Raw genomic sequence first — 13,193 nt, forward strand, 5'->3', positions numbered from 1 at the left:
GTATGTTAAATAATTTCTTTTAAATTGCCTTGAAAATTTGCATAGTTCTTTTTCCAGTTGATGTGGTTGAAACAACCATCACCTTCATGGCCCTTGCTGGATTGCATGTTTGTTCCTTACTCTCTAGTTTGATTTTAATGGCTTCTGCCAAGCAGTCATCACCCTCAAGGAAACTATCAAGGCAGCAGGCTGTTCAGGGCAAGAACTTCATTTACAACTGAGGAACAAATATTGCTTAAGAGACTGTTCTAATGCTTGTACCTATTTTTGTTGCTCCTGACTAGCATACCATAGCATAGGGACTATGTAAAACCAGCTGTTTTAAAAGCACTTGCTCTGTAAAGCCTAAGCATGCTGAGGCGTTCCCATTTGAGTATGTTTCTCCAGGTGGTAATATGCTTTTTGCCAACTTGTGGGTCTGTCATGTCACTTCCTAGCTTGGGCGGATGCCTTGCATTGCATAGGGAATGTTAGTCATCTGGATTCACCTCCCGTTTAGAAATGAGGTCCTACACCTGGATCGGGCAATCCCAAGCACAGCTACAGACAGGGCAGAAAGTGGGTTGACTGAGAGCAGCCCTGAGGAGAAGGACTCTGGGGTGTTGGTTGGTGAGAAGCTCAACATGAACTGGCTTCAGTGTGTGCTCGCAGCCCACAAACCAACCGTGTGCTGGGCTGCATCACAAGAATCATGTCCAGCAGGTCAAGGAAGATGATTCTGTCCTTCTACTCTGCTCTCATGAGACTCTCCCTGCCATCCTGTGTCCAGCTCTGGGGGCAGCAACATGAGAGGGACGTGGAGCTGTTGAGTCCACACAAGGCCACAGAGGTGCTGCTAGGGCTGGAGCAGCTCTGCTCTGGAGCCAGGCTGAGAGAGCTGGGCTGGTCTTAGAACAGCTGCTGTTGCCTAAAGGTGCCAACAACAAATCTGGAGAGGAACTATTTGGAAGGGCATGCAGGGACGGGACAAGGGGGAATGGCTTTAACTTGACAGAGATTGAGATTAGACATTAGGAAGAAATTCTTCCCTGTGAGGGTGCTGAGGCGCTGGCACAGGGTGCCCAGAGAAGCTGTGGCTGCCCCATCCCTGGCAGTGTTCAAGGCCGGGTTGGACGGAGCTTGGAGCAACCTGGTCTAGTGGAAGGTGTCCCTGCCCGTGGCAGGGGGTTGGATCTGAATGAGCTTTAAGGTCCCTTCCAGCCCAAACCATTTGGATTCTAGATTCTAGTCCTTCCCCTGCCATTTGCCAGCGCCTCATCTGCTTGTCAAAGTGGAATCATTTTCCTTCATGTTTTCTGCAAAATGTGCTTGCTACAAAGCTCCTGGCAGCATGGCACAATGAGTCCTGTTACCCCAGCAGTGATGGGGACCTGTCACTCTCTGAGTATTGCTTTGGAAGACACAGCACACCTGGCTAAACACCTTTGGTTCATTTTGTGTAGCACTGAGTATATAAAAATACTAAAATCGTGTAACTTCTTGACCAGTCTAACAGAGTTTCTGTGAAGTGGCTTTCCTAGAAGATTAACAGAGCCTCTGCCTCTATTTGCATGGTAAGGCCCATGACGAGAGCATCCATCCAGCCACCAGCCTAGCTGGATCCCACAGGATACAAATGGAAGGTGGCAGACTGTAAAGCAATACTCCAACAGCTCAGGGGACTTGCCTGTAAGGATTAGTTAAAGGGCACCTGTGTAACATGGTCGGTACACTGGGATTACAAATTAATTGAAGAGATGCGGTACACTGATTTCAAAGCATCACTGGCAGAGCTGTGATTCTGAGTGCAGAAGGAAGCACAGACCCAGTGCAATTAAGGGCTCTGTGTTTACAGGAAAAAAGATAATCTTTTCAAGTAGTTAAGTTCCCTTCCCTCTCCTGATTTTGCAGTAATTGTTGCGGTCCTAACGCTCTGCTTCACTTTGACAAATCCTAACCTTTGTTTCATTAAGAGATTTTTATTGTATCCATATGGACCTATTTTTCTTTCCCTGTTTTAGAAAGCTTCCAGGTTGTGTTTTTATGGAACCAAAATATTTTGCTTTTACAGAGCTATAGAGTTGTCAGCTGTCTTGTAGCAGGGACAATTACTGAAATTAAGCAGTGTTAGAAGAGGAAATGCCTTTCCACAGAAGAGGAAATACTTTTCTCAGCTACCATCTAGTAAATGCTCTGTGTTTCCCCACAGGAAGTCACATCAGGCAAATAACATGGTTCTGGACACAGTGTGCCTTGGAGGGGACAATGAAGTTTCAGTGCTTTGGAGCACATGTTTTAGCATGATTTGTTAAACCTGGATTAAGGCTGATTTGCGTTTGCTCCACCCTGGCCCAGATACACTGCTGTCCTACATTGCACACCAGTCATTGGCATTTAAATACCATCTTTCCAAGCCCATGTCTTCAGGCGGGTTATTTCCCACCTGTCAGACATCTGAAATAACAGCCCTAAGTTTAATAGCAATGCATTTCTAGGTTTAGTGTACACCAAGAAAAAAGCCCAAACAGGAATATTTACATGGATAATGTGATATATTTATTAATCCCAATGACAGCCTAATTCAACATCTATAAATGCTGTAGACCTCTACAATGCAAGTATGTTGCTTGAGAGTGGAGATGATGATTGGTTTTATATCTGCTGCAGAAATTGGACCAATGTGTAACTAGAAAACTAGAATATCAGTAGTCCTGCTATGTGGGTGTTGAGAAAAGTAACTTTACAGGAGTCCTTAGAGAAAAGCAAGGGCATTTGACCAGGAGACTCCATCTAACATATTACAACCTGGTCCCAGGAATGTATTTCTAGCTAGTATTCAAAGCCATGCATGAAGGTGTAGTCACCAACCACAGCAGAGTTGAAGCTGCGTTAGTCTGCAATGCAGGACTGTACTTTAGAGCTGTACTGTTGATTCCAGTCATACCACACCAAACAAATGAGGAACTTTTGGAGTTCTGTTTCAAATCAGTAATGCTGTCTTGAAGAAAGATTATTCTTTTTCTTTAAATCCTAGCTATAAAGTGTTTTCCCATGCATGAAGTACAAAAGACCACCAGGTATTCAGAAAACAAGCTTACATTTATTGTGAAGTTCCTGCAACAGTAAACACCTTGTCAGAAGTACAGTGAACTGGCACTATTTCTTTAAAACACGGAGCTCTCCTCCAGGAGCAGCACCTGGAATACTCAAGAGAAATCTTAAGCCATGAGATAGCTCAGTGCAGGGTCCACCTTGCTCCCTGTCCCCTGCCGGCACCACCAGTGGAGAATGGGCAGTTGATTTTTAGTTGCATTTCCTACATCATAGCTCTCAAGATTCACCAGGTGGATCACAACCTGGAACGTACCGTTTTATATGTAGGGGCCCTCAAATGAAAGGTGTAAGGAATGAGACAAATCACAATGCAAATTCAGCTTTGGACAAAAAAAGATTATTTTCTAGAGCTTGAATTTAATGACTATAAAATCTATAGCCTCCTGCTTAAAGAGGTAAACGTAGCAACAGGACAAGAGGAGACAAGGCTTTGCTTTTAACTAGCTGTTTATTCCAACAACTGCAACAGAGGCAGAGTCCTGGGCTTACCTTGCCTACAGAGTTCATGTCTCTCACATCAGAACCATAGAAATAACAATTCTCTAGCAACTTTTAAGAACACCGACACTGCCATTCCTTCCAGCTTCCTGCATTCAAGCGCAAACAGGTACCATGCTCCCAGCGCTAGGAATGCAGCCAGTAGGTGAGAGCAGGGACACAGAGCATTGCCCACGAGGTCCAGGGGGTGGATTCCTTCTTTGCACCCACTCCCTTCCCACCCTTCCCATAATTTAAGGCATAAGCAGCTTTCAGATGAGACACGTATGTACACGCAATCTTCTGTATTCATGGAGCTGCAGAAAACCAGCTCTTCTTCTCAAGCTACTGATTTGTTCCCAGTGTTGGCATGTTACTTCGCTCGTAACAAAGCATCTCAAAAACATTAACCTTGACAACCTCTTCTCTACAGAATACCTTATTTACAGCTTTACCCACACTCACAGTGGAACAGAAACAGCTTCAAGCATCTGGGACTAGCTGATAGTCCTGCAGTTAAATGTTACAGAAAGTTTTTCCTATTACAGGCCCAATCTAAGATGCCTTGTGTATAATTTATACTATTAAACTCTCAAAACTTTATACAAATTCTCAACAATGTTAAAAAACACTGTATAAAACCATCTTAAGGCACAAAAAGTTAAACAAACGCAGCCCACTGGAAATCTCAAAGCAGCCAATTCAAGAGAAGCTGGCCTTGTAATAAGTACATAGTTCATTTATACATGTTAAGCTTCATTGTCATACATCAATACCAGTAAGTATAGCACAAAATGTATGCTGCTCAGCATATACTCTGTTTCATTCAGTACTAGCCCCCATCCAAGACATCATCTGTGGTTACAAATAGGAATTGAAATAGCTGTATATCCCTTAAATTATTTGATGTGAGCATTCGTGCTGTTACACATTTAGGTATGCAGGTATGGGAGCATTGTTTTGCATGGGTGGATGTGAGCTTGCTTCAACGTCAGTGCTTTGCTCAACTTTGTAAAAGCAAGGAAGTATGGATATGGAAAAAAGAAGTCAAAGTGGCAGTGATGGAAGCTGGGAGAAATTGTGCTGCACAACAGGATTTCATTAGTTAGTGTCCCCTCACCCAAGCAAATTGCCTTGGCAAATGACTGAGCAGTAAAAGGACACCCATCACAAGTACTGTTGTGCCTAAAAAGTCTGAGAGTGATCAGCATTGTCGGTAGGGTCAGCAAATACGCAGCTATGCAGCTACTGCCCACCTCCAGAAACACCCAGGTAACAGCTACTCTGTTGGCTCAGGGATTTAACTTGTCTAACTTTACTGGCCAGCCAAAGCCATCCAAGAAAACCTTGCACAGGAGCTTCTCAGCAGGAGTCTGTAGGTTACTGCCTACAGCAGGGAAATAACAGCACATAACTCATTTCTCCAGAGTGTGAAAGGCATCTCTGCATTCTGACATACAATACATCCAAGCTCAACTGTGAGTACAAGTGGATGTTTTCTTATATGAAGGTCTTCAAAAGGTGAGAAGCTGCCCTCCCTACATAAATATTCAATATGTAATTGCATAGGGGAAGAAGCCTGATTAAACAGTTCAATTTAAGTGCAAGTTTTCTGATGTGGCTTCAAGCAATGAAGCCTCATAGAAGAATGCTCACTGCCCCCCTCAGTGCCACACAGCTGTCTGCTTTACTAGTGCTTTTGTCCCACCCGCAGCAACGCTAATCAGATCACCCCAGCACTGCTTGTGTTATTAATAAGCCAGTTACCTTCTGTGTGAAGGAGGGACCGTAATATCAGCACAGAGCACTGAATTCCTGTTCACTAAAAAGAGTAAGGACAGCCTCTGTACATTTGAAATTAGGAAAGTCTGTAGCAACATGGAAATAAAAGAAGAACTAGCTTAGGAGTTTCTATTCATTGTTTTATAGCAAGAAAACTTTTGTCAGGGTTTATTATAAAGGAACAGCATAAGGAAACCAAATAAATAGTTGAATAGTTAACAGTATGCAATATAATAGTACTAAACTTCAATTACATAAAACTTAAACTTTGGAACAGCATCAATATGAAAGATTTCTTAGAAAACTAGGACTTAGTCTGAGATCCTCAGACCTGTACATTGCAAAAACCAGTCAATTTTGATGCCCAGTTGGTCCCAGCTTTGTCCTCTGCGGGACCATGTCCATTGAGAACTATGACCCATCCATACAGCTCCCTTATCCCACTCTGCCCCATCAAACACATGCTGTTTTTCCAAGTCTCTAAGGAAAAGCATGAGGCATGAGTTGTGCTTCATTGTTTCAGAGGAAGTGGCACCTTCTTCCCCATCTGATAGCTATATTGAACAAGGTTATGCAATTTAGCCTAAGGATGCTTCTTTCTTCCTTAAAGCAGTGGTCAGAGGAAGAGAAATAAGGCAGAAGTGACCTCATACTCCCAGTAAATCCCCAGCTGGGTTCTGGGGGAGGTGGAATCAAGGGCTGATTTATCATTAGTTGGACAAACTGCCTGATCTAACATGGCAAAGTCAGTGGAGAGAACTTCAATGCTATATCAGACCCTTTGTCGTTCATTTTTCCACTTCTCAACAGTGTGCAGTCACACTGAGCTGGATTCTATCAGCACATCGCACCCAACACAGGAGGGAAGGGGAACGATCTCTGCTGGCTCTCAAGAGTGACTGAAGCGAATTCATCACCCTCTGGAGCAGGATTTTACTATGCGCCCATATAAAGAAGTATCACCACTGTGATCTCTATGTGTTCCCAGATACAGATTTCTATACCTGTGGGACATGTGCATCTCTCCCTAAAGAAAAGCAGCTCACTGTTTGGCTGTACATCAGATGAGTCTGGGTCTGTGACTTGATGTAAACAGAAATATATACACAGTATAACTCTGACATCTGTATGTCAAACCAGTTGATCAAATTCTCCTCTCATACAACTTTTTTAGATCAGTAGATAATTCCACTGAAGTCAGGAGTGCTAAGAGGCTTTTGAGGAAAACCCAGCCTTATATATTTGCATTAAATGCCAAAATATAACCTAAAATACTCCTTTTGACATCCGTCACTGAAACATTTCCAAAGTCAACTTCCCCAGAACACTGGAACAATTAACAAAAATTCTGCTATCCAGCAACAAAAACAGAAGTAAAAGTTACAAACAAAAATAAGCTTTTTATCTTGGTTAAATTCCTGTCAGCCACTTGAAATCTTATCTGCTCCATGGAATTAAAAGCTTGGCACATTTTCCTTGAATGCCATTTATCGACACTTTTTTTTAATCTAGAACATTTATTGCATATCAGAAATTCACTTGGCTAGGATATTTTTGTTTAGTAGGAACCACTGCCTTCCAGTTACAGCTATGGAGCTCCAGACTTCAGTAAATGAATTCTCCTGGTATTTCTTGCAGTAATGGTTCCTCAAATTTAAATCGCTTGGAAATGGCTTTCTGCTCAGTTGCTTTTTCTTTCTCGGACTGCCTACATTGTCCCAGTGTATATGAAGCCACTACAATTAGTTCTTCTGTCACTATTGATTCCTCCTCTTCGGTCTTCTCAGCATCAACTGATCTTTCAGAGGCAGAATCTGCATCTTTCTGGGTGACATCACTGGTCTCCCCTCCTGTACTCTCATTCCTGGCTCTGCAAGCAGGATTATCACTTTGTTCTAACCATGGATGTTGAAGACATTCTTCAGCAGTTGCCCGATCCCTGCAGAGGAAGAAAAGTGTTAGAATAAATGTCCAAATGACTTTGAAATGCAGTACCTTGCAGAAGAGATCCATACAGGTTACTCCAAGGGTAAGACTGCATTAAAGACAGACTGATAGAACTTAAAAAAAGAGCTGATAAGTATCCTTTACCAAAGAAAGACCAACAGCAATCCAAGGAGATGAACTGCCAACATCTATAATAAAGGAATCCATAGACCCTTAAATATCACTTTCTGGTCCCATGTTGCCAACCAGCTTTTGATGTTTATACATTTTTTTATATATATGAAAATTATCCAATCTTTACATTCTTAAGGAATCTCCACAGATAAACAGTGCAGTTTCAATAGTAGTTTTCTTGTAGTTTGAGACCTGGAAGTTCCAATTTGCTTCCCATCAAGAAAAGCAACTAACAAACCAGAAAAGGATACGGCACTTAAGCAAAAATAAAAGGCTCAAAGCACAGGTCATTTAAAAGACATCATCAAAGCACCTACAAGGGAAGTCAATAAACTGTATCACATGGTACAGCTCAAACAGTTTCCTGGAACTGATTTGAGTTTGGATACATTCAGAATATGGAGGTTTGGAAGGGAAACGGAGGAATTCTCTTTCCATGTACAAGAAAAGTAACAGCCTAATGAAATATGAAGAACCAAAGTTCCTTTATACTTTAGAAAGGACAATGCCAGAACTTGCTGTATTTAAAATGAATCCAGTCTGACATATTGACATACACAATTGTGTATTTTACTTACTCGGGTTTCTTAACCAGCAGAGTTTTGATGAAATCCACAGCTGACTCTGATATGAGGTCAAAGTCTTCTCCAGAGTAACTTACATTCATCTGAGATATATTTAAGAATGTTTCTTGTTTATCATCCCCTAAGAAAGGGGAGATCCCTGTTAGCATAACATACGCCAGGACTCCAATGCTCCTAAATCAAAAGTAGAACACAGAAAAGCAGCCTTTTAGTTTTTAGAACAAAAGAAACCCCTTTTCAGTAAAGCGAGCTATGATGACTGTTAATCTGTTCAACTCACCACATGTCAGTTGCGGTACTGATGGGGTCATAACTCAGAATTTCAGGAGCTATTCAGGGAAAAACAGAAACCGAGACCTTTGTCATTTGCACAGATTACATTGTAGTTACACAGCGTGATCATGGGCATGTGGTAAAATTTAAGACAAGCCATTTGAAGCACGACAGTCTTTTGAAATCAAGATATTGCTGTTCAAGTGATGCGATTTTAAGTTAAAAAAATTTGTTTCCCTTTTATTGCTATCTTCAGAAGCCAGGGCAGTCTCCTTCCCTACTAAGGAAGCTGTATACAAATTTCTTACATAAAAATCAGAAATATCCAATATTCCATATTCATAGAATCACAGAATCATAGAATGGTTTGGGTTGGAAAGGACCTTAAGATCATTCAGTTCCAACCCCCCTGCCATGGCGGGGGACACCTCACACTAAACCATCCCACACAAGGCTCTGTCCAACCTGGCCTTGAACACCACCAGGGATGGAGCATTCACAACCTCCCTGGGCAACCCATTCCAGTGCCTCACCACCCTTACAGGAAAGAATTTCCTCCTTATATCCAATCTAAACTTCCCCTGTTTAAGTTTTAACCCGGTATCCCCTGTCCTATTGCTACAGTCCCTAATGAAGAGTCCCTCCCCAGCATCCCTATAGGCCCCCTTCAGGTACTGGAAGGCTGCTATGAGGTCTCCACGCAGCCTTCTCTTCTCCAGGCTGAACAGCCCCAACTTCCTCAGCCTGTCTTCATACGGGAGGTGCTCCAGTCCCCTGATCATCCTCGTGGCCTCCTCTGGACTTGTTCCAACAGTTCCATGTCCTTTTTATGTTGAGGACACCAGAACTGCACACAATACTCCAGGTGAGGTCTCACGAGAGCAGAGTAGAGGGGCAGGATCACCTCCTTATATTCCAGCACTAAACCTCATACCCATAAAGGCATACCATACAACTTAGAGATATTTTCAAGTACACTTTCAAGACCTGGAATGATACATATGTGTGTGTGTATACATATATATTTTAAAATAAAATGGACACAAGCCTCCACAGGCTCAAATGTATTCAGAGAATGAATATGTCATTTTTAGCTTTTAATCCAAGCAATACTTACCATCACTGCTGGTAAGACTCATCTAAAGCAGGTACTCACCTTCAATGCAAGCACACAACCATCACTCATTAGACTGGCAAGGTTCACCAGTTCTAGCTTTTCCAGCGGTACCACATCCAAGTAATAAACTAATCTTTGGGCACAGTAACTACACAGTCAGTCTGGCCTTCACCAACCTGAGGGGCTCTCTCTTCACTCCTCAAAAGCTGAGGCTATACATCACTCACTATAGTAACAACTTACCTACATATTCTGGAGTTCCCATGATTTCTCTTAGCTCCTCACTGCTCTTCATTATTCTGGAAAGGCCAAAGTCCACTATCTTAATGTCTCCCAGAGGAGACTTACTGGTTAGTAGAATATTTTGGGGCTGAAAAACAAAAAGAGATTTTCAGGATCACCCAAATATCATGTCTATGACACCATACTGCACAGTGCTTTTAGATCATGAGCAGCAATAATGCATTCTATAACAAGTCCAATACCCAGGATCATTTATACTTCCCCCAAGGTGAACTTGAAGAGACAGGCAGGCTAAAAGGAGTGGCAGGATTTTCTGTTTATAACTGAGAACCACACATCTATGTTTACTAGCTTGGAACACATATAAAACACATGCCAACAGCTGTCATTCAACAATAGCATATAAATACCTTCACATTTGCACTTTTAGTCCCCCATATCACCTGTTTAACTCCCCTGCTTGCTTCCTACCAACAGATGGTGTAAAATCCTTCTTGTGGAAGGGTGTCCAAAACCACCCCATCTTTTTAAAAAGCCTGAACACACAGAACTGTTTCGATTACCCCTGTTGAAAGAAAGCCTGTTGCAACCGACCTCAATCCTGTTCCAAGTACAAACAACTGCATTACAGAACACTAACTGAACAACAGGTCAAAAAAATACAGCAGCCTGAAAAACAGGTTTTTAAGAGCATCACCTTTGGATAAACTTGTTTGCTCTGACGTCACTAGATCCTGGCTGTCATCCTTCAAAGGAACTTTGTGGTCATTAAGAAGTTCTTTACCATCTCTTTTAAATGCTGGTTCAGTTTAAAGTCTGAAAGCTAACTTTAGACAACAGGTCTTAGGGACTTCTTGCAACTGAGGCATATCCTTGCCAAAAGAAAGAAAAAAGGTGTGACGCTCCCTGCCCCCAGGCCAGTAATCACTTTGGGTTCTATTATGAGCTTCTCCGAATGGTAACACTGACAGCTGACACTGCCTTCATGCCTCCAGTGAGGCAGGGGTCCCATGGAAGTGAAGAAGCCCTTAGTTATTGGGAGCCTGGATCATTTTGCATCAGGGGTGATGGAGAAGGGAGGATGGCAAAAGAGTGAGAACACCAAAGCAACCACTGGCTGATAATCCACCTGGATTAACACCAGCATTTATACTATTTCCCTCATCACCAAGCTGCTCTCTCCTCACCCCCTTGTCAATCATGAAGGTGTGCTTTCACACGGATAACCTTGCTTTTGAATACACAAGTAAAACTGTGCAAGACCATTTTAAAAGCCTCTGGCCAGTTCTTGCTGCAAGACCTAAATACAGTCTTCCATTCCCACAAAGTGAGACCGTGGTATTTCAAACTAACCCCAGCATGTTGTCAATCTATTTTCTGTTTGTAAATCTGTGTATTAAGAAAAGCTCTTTTTGGTACCTGGTGGCTGCACAAAGGCTGTGGGAGCTGTGCATTACCACCTGCTTTCTACTCCACATTTGTTATTCTGTATTTGTATTCGAAAAGCAAACATCCAGAAAAGCTGACCAGGCCTCCCTAATTAGCCTCTCAGATGTTCTTCCCAGTGGGAAATTTAGTTACTTTCTGAAGAGGCAAATAGCATGAGAAAAGCATTTGTTCTTTATATTTAAATGAGGAAAAGTTTTTAATGGAAACGTGGTGAAACCCTGAAGCCTCTATTACAGTATTTCAGCAGATAATGTAGTTGCCAGAATAAGGTTTTATTGTCTTTTTCCCAAAATGATCTTCTTATTCAAAACACACCTATGCAGAAGAAAACCCTACAGTATGAATTGAGTCATAACCCTAAATCAATTCATAATGAAATACCAGCTGTTTTCTTTGAAGGAAGAATTCTGGGGTTCATGTTAAGTGACAGTCTAAACACCAGCATGAAACCCTACGGAAGGGATAGCTTTGAACTTACCATAGTTTTCGGCTTGACAGTTACTGTAAAACTTCAAGGAAGATCATTTTCACACATGTGTAACACTCTGTTTTGGTTTTCTTGTACTATAGCACATCTAGGTTTGCCTAACATTGATCAGCCCATAAAGGCAAGAGAGATACAGGCCAGAGGCTCTCCTGGTAGCCGTTCTAAAAAGGGCCTTTCACTCTTACCACCAAGCAGTAATGAAACAGCTGATGAAAACTGTCAAATGGTAACACTTAAAAACCTCCCCCTCCAGTGCAGTAAGGCTTAAATGTTCCAATTTAGATCCTCTTGTGTTATGCACCAAACAAAAACAAAGGGAACAATCCTTTGCTAACTGGGCAATCTGACCAGGTGTACTTGACTACAAGATTGGTATATGCACAGAAACCATGTGATAAAGCCACAGGAGTCTCTAGCCCAATGCCATAGTTGGCACAGCCAGAAACAAGTGCCTTGGGAAGGATTATAACAAGCCAAAAAGTTGTTTTTCCAGGAATATTGTCAACAACCGGAAACTTGGGCTTTAGGAATTTGCTGTGTTGGTTATACCTCTATCATCATGTTAAGAGTAACAGCAGTGAAAAGCATCGTTTATCATTGCAAATATTAACTGCTTCTACATTCTTTACTTAAATTGGACTAAATTATTGTCACATGGAGAACATGGCTTCCTTGACACCATGAATGTCAATGCAAAGGCCAAACTAAGGCAGTGTAGACAAAGATCTAGTCTCCTCCGAAACCTTATTCTGAATGATTTGTTTCTAAGAAATGTGCTTAGTAAAATAGGATGCCCTAAATCCCTACCTTGGCAGCAGGTTTTGGAATCTTCTAAGCTAAATAATGGCAAAATCCATATATTGCAAATTTGCCATTATTCCAGAAGTTTCTACGAGCCTCCCACCTAATATCTCTTGTATCTTTAGCTGGTTTCAAGAAGAGTATGACTAAGGATACATAATAAAGGTCATGTTTTTAAGCTAATCACTGCCTCACCCTAACTTGCAACATGAATGAAGTTAGGTACCTATTTTTATGATACTGTAAAAAAGATCAGATCCCTGGAAGATAAGGCAGGAATTATCCAAAGAATACTGGGCAGAAACATGAAAAACAGACTAGCTGAGCTACCCTAGCTACATTGTGTGCAAAGACACTAAACTAGGCTGATCAGTCTACCCTAAAAATAGTTAAAGGGCTTCCATATCATTCAGAAATTAAATATAAGGGTTTGGGGTATTTTTTGGTCACTTAAGGAGTAGACATGCACTTTATTCCCCAAAATAAACAATGAAAGTCACATAAGTTAAGAAACTATAATCAAAATAGGTTCTGTAGAATCTGGATACTCTACACCTGTCTGCTAACAAACAGCTTTGCCTTAAAGGTTTGAACTGCAGATTAAACTGTTCTTTTGCCTTGAAAATTTGATATTTTAAGTTACAGCCCTTTTCTTAGTTTCCTGGATATTCCTTTAGGCAAAGAATACTGCGCTTCTAATGGCATTCCATTTCTGTGTAATAAACATTCCACCTTAATCCTCCTGGAAAATTGAGAAGATCAGCAG

The 13,193-nt window shown here is 41.6% G+C and overlaps 1 protein-coding gene across 1 annotated transcript in view; it reads right to left on the reverse strand.

Moving 5' to 3' along the window:
* Positions 1 to 3,059: 3,059 nt before the first annotated feature.
* The window catches only part of STK17A (serine/threonine kinase 17a), a 29,123-nt gene continuing 18,989 nt past the window's right edge, over positions 3,060 to 13,193 (reverse strand). The window contains exons 4-7 of the mRNA XM_065665697.1: positions 9,691 to 9,817; positions 8,338 to 8,386; positions 8,052 to 8,231; positions 3,060 to 7,291 (exon numbers count right to left, since the gene is read on the reverse strand). Of these exons, the coding sequence (XP_065521769.1) occupies positions 6,958 to 7,291; positions 8,052 to 8,231; positions 8,338 to 8,386; positions 9,691 to 9,817 (690 nt within the window). The 3' untranslated portion in view covers positions 3,060 to 6,957. The remainder of the gene's footprint in view (positions 7,292 to 8,051; positions 8,232 to 8,337; positions 8,387 to 9,690; positions 9,818 to 13,193) is intronic.

This window comes from Lathamus discolor, chromosome 2 (assembly GCF_037157495.1).
Source record: "Lathamus discolor isolate bLatDis1 chromosome 2, bLatDis1.hap1, whole genome shotgun sequence".
Taxonomy (NCBI): Eukaryota; Metazoa; Chordata; class Aves; order Psittaciformes; family Psittacidae; genus Lathamus; species Lathamus discolor.